The following is a 17,648-nucleotide window of genomic DNA, read 5'->3' as shown; positions in this document are numbered from 1 at the left end:
TGTAGAATTAGGTATAAAATACTTTATCATGAATATTTCGATATGGGGCTTCTGTCTGTCTTAAGTTTGAGACACAGATCCCATGCTGAAGAGTTCGCAGTAGAGTATTTTTACACATGTAGAAGCATTATCACTATCGGTTCAAAAGACTTGAACCGGCAGTGATACTTACTATCATTATCGGTTCATAAGACGGTAGTGATAATCATGAATTATCACTGTTGCTATTTCATTATCAGTTTAAACACTGGTTGATATATCAATTTTAAACCGATAGTGGTGACCTTTTCTATAGGTGTACGGGTACCAACGGGTTACCTACACCCGATTCAGGAGATAATCTGTAATATAAGTACCCTGGATGCTCATCGCGTGGCTTCTATATTTGGTAATACGACGCAACCCAATTCAAAACAAAACAAAAAAGTCTGAAAACAACCGTTCGTTAACTGGCGCTAGCTGCACAATATTACAAGCAGCTTTATATAAAGAAATACTCACCGTACGGATACACGAAAATAATTAAAATAACACACAATGTGCATGATTCATACAATCAACTCGACAAATGATAACAATGGATACTGGATAAATTAAGCTGAAGATTAAGCTAGCTAGATTAAGCTGAAATTAATGCATGCATGTTTGCTTGCTTCATGTGTACGTGCCTCCGAAGACTATTAACTTGGCTTGCTTAAGCTCCTCCACCACCTCTGTCATGGTCGGTCTCTCATCCACGTCTTCCTTGAGGCATCGGACCGCGAGAGCACCAATCCTGTCAAGGCACTCCATGTAAACTTGATATTGAGCATCGTCATCAGACAAGATCTCTAGGTCGTACATCGTCCTTCCATTGCCCTTGCTCTTGCAGGACTTGACGAAGTTTAAGGGGAGGCTATTGTTCCCGTCGTACATGACCTTCTTCCTTGTGATGAGCTCCAGGAGCACCACCCCGAAGCTATAAACGTCGCTCTTCTCCGTGAAGCGGTCCGTCTTGAAGTACATTGGGTCCATGTAGTTCCTATCCGCTAGCACGGACCTAGCATAACTGCCGATCGACATGAGCTTGGACGACCCGAAGTCGGAGACCTTAGGCATGAGGTCGTCGTCGAGGAGGATGTTGCCGGACTTGACATCCCCATGGATGCGGCTGTGCTGATGGCCATCGCGCGAGTGCATGTATGCGAGAGCTTCTGCGGAGCCGATGGCAATGTCAAGTCGCTCCAGCAGAGAGAGCGTGCGCGGCTTGCCGGTGCCGTGGAGCACTTCGTAGAGGCTTCCGTTGGGTATGAACTCAAAGACCAGCCTGGGGAACTCCGTCTCCAGGCAGCACCCGATGAGGCGGACAAGGTTGTCGTGGCGGATCCGGAACTGGAAGATGATCTCGTCAATAAACTCCCCTCCTTCCCGTGGCTTGTTAGTAGTACCTTCTAGGATGGGGCGTTTAACCGCGACTTGCTGGTTGTCATCGGTGGTTCCCTTGAAGACCTCACCAAAGTTGCCTTTCCCGATGCGGTTGCTGTAGCTCTTTGTCATCTTAGCTAACTCCACTTCCGTGAAGGTCTTAATGCCCATGCGCTTCACTATTTCACCACCGTTTTTGTCGAAACACGTCCTCTGCTTCCGTCTCTTAATAAGCTTCTTAGGCATGAAATCTGCTAGGCTTACCACAGGAATGGATACACCTGCAAATGCAAATTCACGAGATCGATATTAAGTCGTTGCATTTTCCTGTCAATCGGTATACATGCATGCAAACCATCTCACATTATTTCAAGTTTTCAACCATCACGGAACGATACTACGAATGTGGAACTAATTAATAATGCTTCTTAGGTGAATTTGATGCAAAAAACAGGGTTGATCAAGCAGTTTACAAAAGCTAGCTCCTGCGACTTTTAGCAGGGCTGTACGACTCAATGATCGTCCCGACTGTCACGCAAGGTGGAGTGGAGAAGGAAACGAAATGAAAATATTGACACCTCCTGATCTCTCAGATGTGCTGATGACATGTATGTATGGCAGCACAAAACGATCGCACAGGAACAGAAAAGAACCATATGCTCCCTCTTGGTAGTATTTGGTAGAAACAATGATACTGATGAGTCTCATAAAAAATGATGCGAAGAACTACCTGACGAAGAAGAGGAAGCAGGAGCAGCTTCGCAGTTGTAGAAAGGAATCATCGCCATCAATCCATCAATCTCTTTCTCACCATTCAGCATCTCGACAACATCTGCCATGGTGGGCCTATCTGTCGGATCCATTTGAATGCACAACAGCGCTACCTTGATGCACCTTTCAATCTCCATTACCTGAGTCTCGTCAACCTGCAGTGTGGGATCAAGTAACCCCTTCACTCCTCCAGCTTCCTGCACCATCCGAACCTGTGAAAAACATAGATGATAAGCTGTACAGTGGTACACAATCGGATGAGCAGCCATTAATTGTGTAACAAAGTTGATGTTGCAATACTACTTACCCATTCCTCTGGTTCACGGCCATTACTTGTTTTAGATGTAGCGCACAGGCTGTTAATGGTCTGAACGAGGGTGATGCCAAAAGCAAACACATCGCATTTTGTCGACACCTTACCTTCTCCAATAAATTCCGGAGCCATATATCTCCTGAATCACATTAATTAAAATAAAAAAGTATTATCTTACAAAAAAAGAAACGAAAGATCTATGTGTCCATTCATATGTCATGGCCTCACGCTAATGGAGATAATTCTTATGGATCGACGTCTTACGGTGTGCCAATTATGTCGTCGAAATAAATCTCATCATCATGATCCAGCCATACAGATAATCCAAAATCTATGATCACAGGATTCATATCCGAATCCAAGACGATGTTCTGTGGTTTCAAATCCATATGGACAACGCATTTCTCATGTAGGCGTTTCTCATGTAGGTAGCATACGCCCTCTGCTATCCCCTCAATAATTCGGAAGCAGGAGGACCAATCGATACGTTGTGTCCCTGCAATTAAAATACAGATCATCGGGAAGCAGCTATTAATTAGTGAGAACAAGTTTAAGAGAAATTTTGTCCGCAGGTGAACTATTATTTTAGTGGAAACATGCCTTCGGTAATATTGTGCAAGCTTCCGTTTGGCACGTATCCTAGGACCAAAAAGTAGTTTCGCCATTTATCAACTTTAAAATACTGCATCAAACTGATCCGTTTGTCATGCATGCAATATCCCAGGACGTTAACTACATTTTTGTGCTGAAGCTTTACACCAATACAAAATTCACGATGAAACTTGCGCCAATCAACCTTATGGATGTCAGAAAATTTCTTGATGGCAACCACTTGTCCATTGCGCAACACACCCTGAAATCAATTATAAAGACCAAGTTAAATTATGGGTCCATTTAACAAAAGTGAAACCGGAAAGAACAATATCCATCGTAACCCTTGCGGACCAGTTTTCTTTGCTGATGGCGCGTGTAACATCAAATTAGGAAACGTAGAGACACCAGAACTTGCACAGTATTGTGGTCGAGGGTGTTAGTCTTTCCTTTCAAATTATGTTTGCATTTTTAATGGAAATACGGAATGGATCAAGGGTGCTAGTCTTTCCTTTCGAAAAGATGCCGAAATAAATAAATAAAACCTCATGATCCATGGAGTGGTACGTAATAGCTATTATGAGATTGTTGGTGAAAGAAGCTGTCTTTCACAGGCGAGAATCAACTCTCAAAAGTGACTCAAGCTTAGGGAAGAACAGGAGAGGAAAGGATTGCCAAGAGTGACCAATGAATCCGTGGTGATGGTAAAAGTCTATCCCGTGCACCAGGTGCCCATGGTTTTTATTTATAGTGCCCTTTTAGGGCTTAAGTGTACAAATATTACCGTACTACTGGGACTTGGGCCAGTAGGGTTAAACAGTACTCGGGTCCTGGTAACTCTTCTAACTACCCTGATGACATCATCTAACCATGGCAGTAGTAGTGGTAGCAAGTGGCTGTAAACCATTGTCAGCCACCGATTTTTGGCACTAGCCAAACCCAGCATGTCAGACTAGCCTCCTATGTGACCGGTATTGAATGCCGATCACTTCGTAGCAGGCGGATGGGGGCATGTGGGCCCCCCTCCTTGCTGATCTTTTGGGAGGAGGCTGGCCGTTTCTCCAAGGCCCCATGGGACAGTGCCCGGAGGGGGCCCGAATTACCCAAAGGCCTTGGTCTCCACTGAGAATCTGGAATCCAGGGCTTCAGAGGGGTTCCGAAGTTCGATGGCCTCGAACCCGAGCAAGCGAAGCCTAGGATGGCGGGGGTCCCTATGGGTGACCCCCCAACAGCAGCCCCTCGCGATGATGGCCAACTAGGGTGTTCACAGCGTCAAGCCCTCGCGGCAGCCTGTGACTCGGCTTGTGATGAATTGACTAGGCTTCGTCGTGCTTTGGAGGAGGCCACGAAATGCGCGAAGGCTGCAGAGGGTCAGCTGTAGGAGGAGAGGATAGGCCAAGAACGTGCGGAGGCCGCGACTCGAGAGGCGGATGAGGCTCATTGGGCGGCAGATACTGCGACTCGGGAGGCAACCGATCCCTGTTAGTCGGTGGAGGCCCCGGCTTGAGAGGCTAATGACGCACGCCGGGTGACAGAGGCCTCCATCAACGAGGCCAACGCTCGTCGTATGTCTGTGGAGGGTGAAGTCCTGGACCTCTGTATTGCGGCTCTGGCTCAGCAAGAAGGGTAGAGGCTCGAGCAATGGAGGATGCTCTTTGTGTAGAGCGCCACAGGCTGGTTGTGCAAGCGATAGAGGCAGCCGGGGGAATCGAGACGGCTCTTGAGAATCTTGGGACCAAGGGCCCATCGCTGCCCTCTGACTTGGGGGTGTTGGAGCAGACGCTCCGCTGGCTCCGGTTTTTAGTGGGGGTGGTGACCAACGCTAATGAGGCCTTCGCCAGCTCGAGCATCTGTGTGGCCTTGGTGTTCTAGCTGGCGTTGCTACACTGAGTAGGGCTCCGCCAGATCAGCACACTGGAGCAGTCGGTCTTGGACTCTGTGGTTGAGGAAATTCGGCTGAAGCACCCCCCATAGAGATCCGTGCGGCCTTGGACTGCTTCCGTAGTGGAGTATGGGCAAAGCACGATTGGCCCGCGACACTACGCTTTATGGTGGGCCGCGTGAGGTCTGGTGCCCAGGGGGCTCCTCGCGTTGACTCCAGAGCAAGGGGTCAGGCCCCGCCACCTGGGCCGCCTCCTTGCTCGGACACCACCCCACAAGAATAGCCTCAGGATGCAGGAGGCGTTCTGCTAGATCATCCTCCTGAGATGTAGCCCTGAGTAGGCTTTTACTATCTTTTTTGTTTCTCTTCTTTTAGCAGGGGGTCAAAGATTTGATGTGTTTTCCTGTGCTCCTGCTTTATGTATTTTAACTTACTCGCCACGCTTTGGCGTTGCTATGTCTACCTTGTGCGTTGTCCATTTATCTGTGTGCTATGTTGGTATACCTTTGGGAAGGATTCACGTGCCTCAGCCCGTCGACAACCCAGGGCCATTGGAATGTTCCCACATGCTAGGGTTGCCGCCTCCAAAGGAGGGCCCAGCACGTCTTAGTCCTCCGGGCTAGCACTACCCACGAGATTGAGGCAGAGCACTTCATCCTTCCTTGTGATCCCCAAGGGCGCGTGGGGGGGGGGGAGATTGTAGCGAAAATGGTCCTATTAGGCTATGATTGTGATTTTAGTGATTAATAACAACATAGTCAATGGGACTAACATGTTTGTCAAGAATATATGTTAGTAGGTCTCATGGATGCAATACATGAAGAAGCCACCGCAACCGGGACAAAGTTTGGTTGAATTGGAGAAGTTCCAGGAAGATTTGCCTCACCAGATAGTCCAGTGCAAAGAAGTTTGCACAAACCAGAGCATGTGTTCAAAAAAGAAAGATCTCACCGGATAGTCCGGTGTTGAGGCCCGAGTACTCACTGGAGTGTTTATGCTCAGAAGGCAAAATGGAACAACCCACCATATGGTCCGGTGATCAGAGGAGGATACACACTGGAGCATTTCTACCAGAGAAGGTTGCAGCCATTGAAGATTGAAGAACAACTCACCAGATAGTCCAGTGATCATAGAGACAACTGCACTGGAGCATTTCCAGGGAAAAGAAGATAAGGCTCAACTCACTAGATGGTCTGGTGATAGATGTGTGTGCACCGAAAGCTTAACGTCGGACTAATTCTTGCAGAGAAGAATCCAAGCACAGAAGAATGAAGATCAACTCACCAGAAGGTTCGGTGCCTGTGTTGTACACACCGGATGCTTCACACCGAAGTATTTCCTGTAAAAGCGTTTCCAAGAGTTGCTGATCGAAGAATACCTCACCGGTTGGTCCGGTGATAGGTGTTGTGTACACCGGAGGCTTACACCGGAGCAAATTACATAGAGAGGCTGCAAAGGCGCGGTTTGGCTCAGGATAACTCACCAGATGGTCTGATGATGGAGATGAAGTATACACTGGAGTGTCCGATGTTCATAGAGGGTTGAGTGGGGGTTCCAATGGCTAATTTCTGAGGATGTACTCACCGGATGATCCGGTGTTAGTACCACTGTTCTCATCAGATCATCCGGTGTTAACAACTTTTCTGAGGCATTGGCGCAACGGCTAATTGGCGGGTTTGAGGCTATAAATACCCCTCCACTCAGTCATTCGAAGGTGTGGCTATCCAGACAAGTTCATAGACACTTGAGAAGATATCCAAGCCACCAAAGTGCTTAAAGTGATCATCTAAGGCAATTAAGCACAAGATTAGAGAGTGATTAGTGCTTATAGGCCTAGAGAGAGTTGTAGCTATGTGCTATGGCTTTGAGAGGGGATCAAGAAGTGATCCTAACTTGTACCAAGAGGTACGCCGGCACCTTGGAGTCTTGATGACTCGTTGGCAAGCTTGTTGACCCTCTGACTTGGTGTGGAGCGGCGGCAAGGCGGTTGTGCAGGGACACGGAGAACCTTGCCTTTGTGGCTCAAGCTCCAAAGTGATCACGGCGGTGAGGAACCGGAAGAGAGGCTAGTGGTAAGACCTTGCCTTGGTGGCTTGGTGGCTCTTCCAGCTTGAGGCCTTGGTGGCTCAAAAGTCTTAACCGGGTGCCGTCTGGGAGCATATCCTTGGTGGAGCTCCAACTTGGACTAGGGGTGGTATTTATGCCATCAATACCACGGGATAAAAATCCTTGTGCCGAGTTTGCTCTCTCTACCTTATTTACGTTTCCGAATTTACATTCTTGCAATTTACCTTTCTAGATAGGTTGCAGGCTCATTTGATCGGTAGAGTAGACACACTAGATAAACCTAGAGCACATTTAGATGAAATTGATTAGGTTTATCTTGTGTAGTTTTTAGAGCCGAATAGATTCTAAGTGTCCTAATTCACCCCTCTCTTAGGACGTCACTAATCCCTTCATCGGGGACTGCTCGGGCTCTGTAGATTTAGATGAGTGTTGGAGGGTCTTTGAGGCCACAGGTTCGTGTGACTCTCGACGTTTTGTTCTCCCGCGGGGTCCCAACAGAGCAGTGCTGGCGGACATTCTCGGGGATGTCATGGCTCGGGTTAAGACCAAGGACATAGAGGCCATAGAGGTGTCATCGGAGGAGGAGCTAGATTTCACGGCCTTCGACTCCTATCCCTTCCAGACTGAGGAAGGACCTTCATCTCCTCAGGTTCGGGGAGATTCTATCTTCAGCGGGAGGTCTTTACACTGAGGGTACCCGTGTCGTTGCTATAGGCGTGTGGTCAGTGCCTCTGATGGTCAGAATCGCTCCTCCACATCTCGCCGTAGTTCGGGGAGGCGTGGCGGTTTAGCACGTTTGTTAGGTCTAGACTGAATGCAGGGCATATTGCCAAGTGTGTTTTATGTACGTGAACAAGATTTATAATGTTTTGATTTTCTTCACTTTTAATTTTTTATCGCACCTATGATCCGGAGGCTCCCCATTCCTAGATCCCTTACACAATTTGGTCATTTTAGCGGTCGAAGGGTGCGAAAATAGTTTCGGCGTCTTAGGTGCGACTTGGAGCAAGGTGGCAAAGGATTAGGATCTCGACATGACTGAGGCTATGCCTTCGAGGTGCGGAGGGTTTGGACCTCGATGTGACTGAGGCTATACCTTTGAGGTGTAGAGGGTTTGGACCTCGACACTACCGAGGCTATACCTTTGAGGTGTTGAGGGTTTGAACCTCGATGTGACCAAGGCTATGCCTTCGAGGTGCGGAGGGTTTGGACCTCAAAGCGACCGAGGCTATGCCATCGAGGTGCGGAGGGTTTGGAACTCGATGCGACCGAGGCTATGCCTTCAAGGTGCGAACTTCGAGGTGCAGAGGGTTTGGACCTCGACACGACTTAGGCTATGCCTTCAAGGTGCGAAGGGCTAGGACCTTGACGTGATCGAGGTTATGCCTTCGAGGTGCGGAGGGTTAGGACCTTGACGTGATCGTGGCTATGCCTTCGAGGTGCGAAGGGTTAGGACCTCAACGCGATCGAGGCTATGGCTTCAAGGTGCAGAGGGTTTGGACCTCGATGCTATCGAGGCTATGCCTTCAGGGTGTGGAGGGTTTGGACCTCGATGCGACCGAGGCTATGCCTTCGAGGTGCGGAGGGTTAGGACCTCGACATGACCGAGGCTATGCCTTCGAGGTGTAGAGGGTTTAGACTATCTAAGCAGAGATATATCTTTAAGTTTTGTAACTACTGTTGTCAATGACTAGGAATTTTCTACATAAAACATGACTATTGTCTAGCATGTGTCAGCCTGAGGCCCTTAGTATGCTATGTAAGTGTCAAAAGTAAACAACAGTGTTGAATTTCTGAAGAGGGCAGCGGTGGTGTGTACCTTTTATGGATTGGAACCATCTTTTCCCCCATGGTTAAGGCCACGGGGAGGCTTCCACGAAGGCAATGCCATCCGGAGCCCCTGTGATCCTCTCATGATCGTCGGAGGTAGGGTTGTCCGGAGCCCCTCTATGGTGACTGCTGATTCTTCACTGGCAACTCTTCCGAAGTTGGACTGCCACAACACATATGGTGTGTGGTACTTGAAATGGTCTCCTCTTTTCTAGTGTAAGTATATTATGACGCCAAATAATGGTCGCATATCTGGCTCCAGCATACTGTTTGTCAAGTCCTCCTCACGACGCGGTTGCTGATATGTGGGCCAAGTTGTTGTGGCCCCAATATGCAAGGGACCATGTCACAGGGTGAAGTTATGCTGGTGGAACCACTTCCTTTTTAATGCAGGGGTCTTGCGCACATCAAGTTAATTCGAGTAATAACTGCGAGAGGACGTGTCCACAAAAAACTAGGGCATTGGGTGGAGGTGTGCTCTCGAGTTGGGATGGGAGTCGCCTCGCCCAGGCTTTATAAGCAGTGCCCTGCCTCACGACCCTCCTACCTCTTTGTAAGACACTACTCCTTTTGCAACTCGGCTTGTTCCTCCCATGGCCTCTCCTCCCACCTTGGGCACCAGCGGCCAGGCCAAGCCACCATCGATGGTGGCACTGGTTCCGCTGGTCGCAGAGTAGCCAAGGACAGGAGATGCCAAGGGCCTGCTTGCGAGGTTGGAGCCAGTAACCATCGTGCTCCCGTCATTGCAGGGAGGAGTGTCAGTTGCTTCAGTCGAAATCATCAATATCTCTCACAATGACGAGGAGATTGACTGGGATCTCTTGGAGAAGGAGATCGATGAGGAGGAGATTGAAGAGGAGGAGGTGAAAGAGGAGAAGGCCCAGGAGGCTACGCCCAACTTGGCCTCATCCTCCGAAAGTTGTGGTGGGCTGGAGGCAGATTATGTCATCAGCCGTGACTGATGCACTTGTGCTGTCGTTAGGAACTTGCAGTCCGTGGTTTTTTTCTCTTCTTTTTTTGAGCTCAGAGAAGTGGCCCGCGTATGTACACATATTTTGGATGTAAAAACCAGTTGGTTGAATGATATCTCCTTTAGATCATCTGTCTCGCTCTCTTCTCTTCTTTTTCTTTTTGTCCTTTACTTGAAACGTTAGCGAGGCTTTGGGTAGAACACCATACGGCTCTTCATCGAGGTGAGTTGTTTAGGCATAATACCTCCGGAGTGCATCTGCATTCTAGGTATGGTCGATAGGGTCTCCCTCCATGGCTGCCAAGTGGTACAAGCCTAGCCTATTGTACTCACAGATGAGGTAAGGGCCCTCCCACTTGTTCCAGAGTTTACTCGGGCCAACGTGCATCGGAGGACCAGGTCTCCAGGTTTGAAGGTCCTCGAAGTGACCTTAGGATCGTTCCAAGCCTTGGTTTCAATGATGTAGCGGTCAAGGTTCTGGATGGCTTGGAGTCTCGTGCCCTCGGCGAGGTCGAGGGATACTTCCCTTTCCTCAGTGGTCTCTGGCATCTACACCCGTAGTGAGCACCCTTTGACTTCTATCGGAGTCATGACTTCGTCACTGAATAGCAGGCGGAAGGGGGTAAACCCAGTGGGTCGGGTGACTGTGGTGTGGAGGGACCACAACACCATTGGGAGCTCTTCAACCCATAAGCCCTTAGAGAGGCTAATGAGGCGCCGGTTTAGTCCTGAGAGGATGTTGCCATTGGTGGGCTAGACTAATCCATTTGACTGTGGGTGATGAATCGCAGTGAAGCACATCTCGATGCCGAGCTCAGTGCAGAACTCGCAGAAAAGGTCGGAGTTGAACTGCGTCCCGTTGTTTACGGTTAGCTGCCGTGGAAGGCCGAAGCGGCATATGATGTTAGCCCGCTTTGTAAAGGGCTCCGTCTATCAAGAGGTAGCCCCTGGCGCGCTGTTGGATACGGTGGAGTTCGATGGGGTCGTCCAGCCCCTCTATTCCCTTTAGGAAAGAAAGGAGGGAGGCTCTCCAGTCCGGGAGTCCAATGGGTAGGACGGTTGTGGCAACTTTGTTGGAGGCATGGGCTGTCGACTTATGGAGGACCTCAAAGAAGACCCTCGAGGGGAGGGATCCACTTTCGGGGGTAGCTTTGGCCAAGGCATCAGCCTCGTGGATATATGCACGTGGTATGCTTTGTACTGAGATGCCTCGAAATGACCCCTCTGCCCGGCGATGGCTTCGAGGTAGTTTAGCATGTTTGGGTGTTTGGCTTGGAAGCTCTTGTCGATGTGCCCCATGACAATCTGGGAGTCGGTTTTGACAACGAGTCTGGCTGCTCCCAAGGCTCGAGCCTTGCGGAGCCCCAAAAGGATGGCTTTGTACTCGGTGATGTTGTTGGTTGTCTTGAACTCCAAGCGGGCAGAGAAGGCTACTTGTTGGCCAGTTGGGGAGACGAGGACCACCCTGGTCCCCGCGTTATTAGACCCGTACGCTGCATCTGCGTATACTGTCCATACATCTAGGGGCGGGGTCTCCAGGGGCCCTGTAGATGGGGGAGTCCATTCGGTGACAAAGACCACCAGGACCTACGATTTGATGGTCGTACGGGCCACAAACTTCACCGCAAAGGGTGCCAGCTCTATGGCCCACTTGCCTATGCATCTCGTCGCCTTCCGGTGACAGAACATATCGCCCAGTGGGTATGAGGTTGGTACAGTGATGTCATGGGCAAGGAAGTAGTGCTAGAGCTTGCGGGATGCCACTAGAAGGGCATATGCTACCTTTTCAAGCTATGTGTATCGTGTCTTGGCCTCCGCCAGAGCCTTCAAAATGTAGTAGACCGCCCTGTAAATTGAGTGGCCATCTTTCTCCTCTTCTCATACAAGTATGACACTCACGGCAGAGGCGGAGGCAGATAAGTACAGGAGGAGCCCTTCGCCAGGGAGGGGTATCGCAAGTACCTTAAGGTTGGAGAGGTGGGCCTTGAGGGCTTCAAAGGAGTCCTGGTACTCCACCGTCCATTTGAATGGCTCGGAGCCCCTCAGGGTTTAGAAGAAAGGAAGGTTGTGCTTGGCGGACTTGGCAAGAAAAAGGCTGAGGGCTGTGAGGAGACTGGCTAGTCGCTGGACCCCTTCGATTTGGTGGGGGGTTCCATCTTTGTGATGGAATTGATTTTTTCGGGGTTGGCCTCAATGCCTTGCCTTGAGACGAGGTACCCCAGCAGCCTTCCTGCTTTGGCACCGAAAACACACTTCTCCAGGTTTAGTCGTACTCTGGCAACCCAGAGGCTATCGAAGGTCTCTTAGAGGTCAACAAAGGGGTTGTCTTTGAGCTTGCTTTTTATGAATATGTCATCCACATAGGCCTCCACATTGTGTCCTAGCTGGTGTTCTAGGATTTTGCATCCATGAAACTCAACAGCTCGCAGCCAGCCGTGGAGTCCACCAACTGATCTATGTAAGGGAGCGGGTATAGGTCTCGGGTGCAGGCTTTTTTGAGCGCCGTGAAGTTGATACACATGCGCCATCTCCCGTTAGGTTTGTTGACTAGAATAGGGTTTGAAAGCCACTCCAAATGGATGGCCTCCCGGATGATGTCAGCCTCCAGTAGTTTCTGGACTTCTTCCTTCGCGGCCTTCACTCGCTTGGTGAATAGCTTGCAGAGCCCCTGGCGTATAGGACAGGCTTGGGGGTTGACCCGGAGGGCATGCTCGATGATGTGGCGGTCGACTTTGGGGAGGTCCTGCGGAGACCATGCGAAGACATCAGAGTTAGCCTTCAAGATGACCACGAGCTGGGCTTCCTGCTCTGAGGTGAGGTCTTCCCTGATCTAGAAAGCCTGGTCGGGGTCTCCCATACCCAACGGGACGTGCATGACGTCCCCCTCAAGTTGTGGCTTCGGAGGGCCGCGATGCTTGAGGCACGCCGACGAGGGTCCTTCAGTTACGTTATGCACGTGGCGGCTGTTGAGCGGGGTAGGGTGCCCATACTCAATACACCTAGCTAGGTTCTGATCATCGTGGACAGGAGATCAGCCCTTGAGGTATGGGTATCTTCATGTAGAGGTAGTTGTGATGGGATGCCGCCCCAAATTTGTTCAGGGTTCCCCAGCCTAGGATGACGCTGTATGCGTAGGGCATGCCCACAATGTCGAAGGTGACCATCTCGATCCGCATGGAGGAGCCCTCGCCGAAGGTGACTGGCAGTTCTATCTGGCCCAGGGCATCAAGAGGGGCCCCATGGAACCCCTGAAGGGGCCTCCGAGCTAGAGAGAGCTAGCTCCACGGGATGAGGAGCTGGTCGAAGGCATGTATGAAGAGGATATCGGCGGAGCTTTCTTCGTTAACCAGCACCCTCCAGACTTCAACTTCGGTGATGTGGGACGTGATGACTAAAGTGTCGGTGTGAGGGAAGTTCACCCCACAACGTCATCGTAGGTGAATTCCACAGGGGCTTCGGCCCATCCAGAGACTTGGAGGTGGATACTGGTTGCACCGACTTGGTGGACCCCCCGCACGTAGTCTCATCATTGCCTCTTTGAGGAGTCACCGGAGGCTCCTCCTCCTGTTATGGCTAAGACCACTTGTCAAGCGTGGCCCCCGTTGTCAATGTGCTGCACGATTTGCTGCGGAGACGGAGGCCGAGGCAGAGGTGACAGAGCTAGCTAAGGAAGGTTCCATAGGGCCAGGTGATCCACCTGGCGGGCCACTACTGGCCTTTGTCCTCCGGGCCATTCGTCGCCGACCGTTTCTTCCACTCCATGGGCCACCATAGGCCGCCTGCAGCTCGTCCTACTGAGCCTGGAGGGCCACCATGGGTACCAGCTGGCCGGCCGCAGCAGTCCGTATAGCAGAAGCCTCGGTTGTAGCCCTGAGGGGGACGGCGGGGCCCCCGACATGCTGCTACTGAGGGGCCTCTGATCCGGCGAGAACCCCCGTTCCAGTCGTGACCAGGGTAGCGACCAGGCCGACGGTGGTGGCCGGGCTGGCGGTGGCAGCCTGACCCATGGTTTGCTCAATAGTGCAACCAACCAGAGCGTACCGGTTGCTTGGTTGTGGCGGCCGCACTGATCTTCGCACTGGGGTGGCCGTGGAGCTGAAGGTTTGGGCTGACGCCTTGGTTGTATTCTTCTTTGGTGGCATTCTCTTAGTGTTCCTGGTCTTCTACAATGTATCTTCCCCACGTACGGACGACATCAGCTGTTGGTGAAAGAAGTTGGCTTTCACAAAACAAGGTTCGGCGAGAATCAACTCTCAAGAGTGACTCAAGCTTAGGGAAGAACATGAGAGGAAAGGATTTCCAAGAGTGACCAATGAATCCATGGTGATGGTAAAAGTCTGTCTCATGCACCGGGTGCCTAGGATTTTTATTTATAGTGCCCTTTTAGGGTATAAGTATACAAATATTACAGTACTACTGGGACCTGGGCCAGCCGTGTAAAACAGTACTCAGGTCCTGGTAACTCTTCTAACTACCCTGATGACATCATCTAACTGTGGCAGTAGCAGTGGTAGCAAGTGGCTGTAAAGCATAGTCGACCGCCGATTTTTGGCATCGGCCATACCTAGCGTGTCAGAGTGGCCTCCTATGTGACCGGTATTAAATCCCGATCACTTTGTAGCAATCGGATGGCGGCCTGTGGATCCCCCTCCTTGCTGATCTTTTGGGAGGAGGCTGGCCACTTCTCCAAGGCCCCGGGGGACAGTGCCTGGAGGGGGCCCGAATTCCCCAAAGGCCTTGGTCTCTGCCGAGAATTCGGAGTCCAGGGCTTCGGAGGGGTTCCGAAGCCCAGTGGCCTCGGACCCGAGCATGAGAAGCCTAGGACGGCGGGGGTCCTTATGGGTGACCCCCCCCCCCCCCCCCCCCCAAAAAAAAACAGAGATACATCTTTGTTGCTTTATGCTACTTCAATTTTAGTATAGCATGGCCTTTGAGCCAAGGTGATGTGCCTGGAAGATCCTTGTTGTACCAAAGACAAAAACAATTGCGTCATCTTAACATGCATCCTTTCATGCAAATCGACCCAACGATGACGATGATCATCTAGTTGAAACGCCCAAAACAAAATTAGTAGGCCAAGCATATGGAGTACCTTGTAGACAATAGCAAAGGCACCTCGTCCAATGATGTTTTCGTCTGAAAAGTCGTCTGTAGCGGCCTTCAACTCAGACAAACTGAATTCTGTGAAACATTCTGATGAAACAACACATACCGACATGGTTTGAATTAGATTGTGCAAACATGCACGAGACTGTTAAACTGTTACGTTGCAGTAGCACATGCCATCACTTCGACTCTGACTAATTAAGTTGCAGTAAGACAACTAAATTTTAAGGTGCCAATTGGTAAACACTGATAAATTGAATGATATGGAGCTAGCTGCTAGCCAGCCTTCCTTACCAATATCGGTAACAACTTGCTCTTGGGGCCACGGCAGAGGATGAGCACCAGCGTCTTGGAGCCTGCAGCCTTCCTTACCATTGGTAACCACTTGCTCCGGGGTCAGCCGCAGAGGAGGATCACCAACATCTTGAAGCCTGCCTTCCTTACCATCGGTAACCACTTGATCCGGGGTCAGCAGCGTAGGAGGAGCACCAGCATGTTGGACGTGGGTCGTCATAATAATGGTCACGTGGATGTTGATGGCTAAGGACGCCTGCATGATTTTCTGCATTATATCCTCCTGCACCCGACGCAGCTCCTTCGCCATGTCCCCCGCCCCAAAGAAACGGCTGATGATGTGCCTCTGCTGGCACTCCGTGACGAGCCCGAGGGCCTCCTCGAGGCTCTCCGCCAGATCCTCCAGCACGTCGCACATCGCCGTGTTCATCGGTATCTTCGTCCCATCCTCTAGCCACTTCAAGAGAGCGCTGACTCGGTCCTCGCACTTCGCGATGGCACAGCACTCCTTCTTGTTCTGCTGAACCGTCTCGACAGCTTCCTTGATCTTGAGCGCGACGCTGACGATCGTCCCCACGTTGCCCACTATAATTTCGGCCATCCTTGCCGTCTAGCACGATCTACAAGATCATCGAGTTAATACATACCCAGTTAGCCTACAGAGTACATACAGACAAGCGGTCCGATGAGATGAGCAAGAGGTGAAGCCTTGCATGCTAACCTTCTCGCAGCAATGGAAGTGACTAATTCTTCTCACCTTTATTAGCTAGCTCGATCCCTTGTACCAAGCGATTGCTTGAGGTCTTCCAGGCAGCAAGTAATTTCTCACAGAACAGCAAAGTAATTTAAGGAGAAGCGAACCTTGAGCCTATAGAAACAAATAAAGAAATGCATCAAGGCAGGCATCGAGCTGGAAAGGAGGTGGATGCATGCATATGGGACGGACTGGCAGCACAGATCGAGAGAGTAGCGCGGGCAGTTTGCGCAATTATCGGACATTGGAAGCGTTTTTTAAACGCGTAAGGACAGTGACCCTTGAGCCCGTTTGTCGATGCAGATGTAAAATATATACTTGGTTGCATATATAAGTAAATTTTTCAAAACCATTTTTTAAATGCATATGGGACGGAGTGGCAGCTAGCACAGATCGAGTTGACCTGATCGAGTGTCCTTAGCGGTAAGCACGGGAAGTTGGCGCATTTAAAAACAAGCTAATATTAAATTAGAAACAGTGGGCTAGCTCCTCTTGCCATTCATGTCGCTGCGTGTTCACTTAGCGTATGCGCTGTGCTTGTAAACATTAATTCTCATCAGCAGCTTGATGTTCCGATCTAGGTTGTAGTCCATCAAATTAGCTTGTAATAAACATCTTATCTTTCCATGTTGGTACAGAAAATTATATAGCAGAAGTGAGCATTGCCTCAAGTCAAGCTATGACCTCGATCGTTGTTTTCTCTTGGGTCACTTGGGTACGTAATTCTGCAGGGCAATCGTCCCATTGCAACTTCCCGGAAGAACACCGCTGAAAAAAACTACTACAAAATAATTAATACTCGTAACAGTTTGCATCTTGTCTCCTCCTCCGCTCCACCTTGAGTGATAGATAGGAATCTTTAAGCTGGCTTCCCTCAGCTCAGACCGGTGTCGCCACCAAGTATATAGCTATGTTTCTTAATCCTTATGATTTACACATACATGAGCGCTTTTAGGTGTGTAAGTGTGTGCACTGAGTATGATGGTATGTATGACTAATCCAGCTCTCGCAAGAGGTGACGCAACAGGTCAAGTAGCTCAAGTCCGCAGCGTCCTCCACCCTGCCTCCAAGAATAAATGCCAGCGTGCTGTAGCCGATGGCCGTAAGCATGTTGCGCCTTTTCGAGATCATAAACAACCTGGCGAGGTCTAATGACCAGGCCGCTCTGTTGGATTCGATGGTGTCATACGAGTTGTAGCAGATGTACGACACGGGGGCTGATGATGCGCATCTCGCCGGTCGCCACTGTGATGTTGATTGTTAATGTGTAACTTTTGTGTACAAGTTTTGGTTTACTTAGGCTCTAAGTCTCGGCTGTTTAGATGTATATCTTCCGGACTTATCTCATCCTTGTAATTAGGGATTTTCCTTCCCTTGTACCCCCTGTACAACTACAAATACAAAACCTGGACGCCGCCACGATTGTGAGCTGTGCTTCCACAATTCTTGTCTTCTACATGGTATCAGGCAGGTTCATATTCTGAACCTTCCTCTTCCGATGCCCTACCTCCCACACGCCGCCACAAAACCCTAGTTGTCCCGCCACCATCACCGCACCCTCTCCCATGGGTTCCACCAAACTAGCCACTGGCACCGGCACTCTCCGCACAACCAGCAATGGCACCACCGGTGTTCAATCCAGCCAGATGGTGTCAATCCTCACCCC

General features: G+C 50.2%; 1 protein-coding gene across 3 annotated transcripts; it reads right to left on the bottom strand.

Moving 5' to 3' along the window:
- Positions 1–438: 438 nt before the first annotated feature.
- Positions 439–16,189, bottom strand: LOC133886088 (uncharacterized). 3 transcript variants are annotated; one of them, XM_062325818.1, is made up of 9 exons: positions 15,950–16,189; positions 15,229–15,848; positions 14,921–15,021; positions 3,285–3,341; positions 3,089–3,170; positions 2,753–2,984; positions 2,483–2,627; positions 2,135–2,387; positions 439–1,685 (listed from the first exon to the last, which is right to left on the bottom strand). In XM_062325818.1, exons 2-9 carry the CDS (start codon positions 15,827–15,829, stop codon positions 655–657), a joined length of 2,502 nt encoding a protein of 833 aa, XP_062181802.1. In that variant the 5' UTR covers positions 15,830–15,848; positions 15,950–16,189; the 3' UTR covers positions 439–654. The 3 variants fall into 3 exon arrangements, with proteins under 3 accessions (XP_062181802.1, XP_062181800.1, XP_062181801.1); XM_062325816.1 differs by having other exon boundaries at positions 3,089–3,341; XM_062325817.1 differs by having other exon boundaries at positions 3,089–3,341; positions 15,986–16,189.
- Positions 16,190–17,648: the final 1,459 nt, after the last annotated feature.

The sequence above is a fragment of the Phragmites australis genome, chromosome 12 (assembly GCF_958298935.1).
Source record: "Phragmites australis chromosome 12, lpPhrAust1.1, whole genome shotgun sequence".
Classification (NCBI taxonomy): Eukaryota; Viridiplantae; Streptophyta; class Magnoliopsida; order Poales; family Poaceae; genus Phragmites; species Phragmites australis.
Note: the sequence above shows the minus strand (reverse complement) of the source record. Positions and strands in the feature narration are given on the sequence as shown.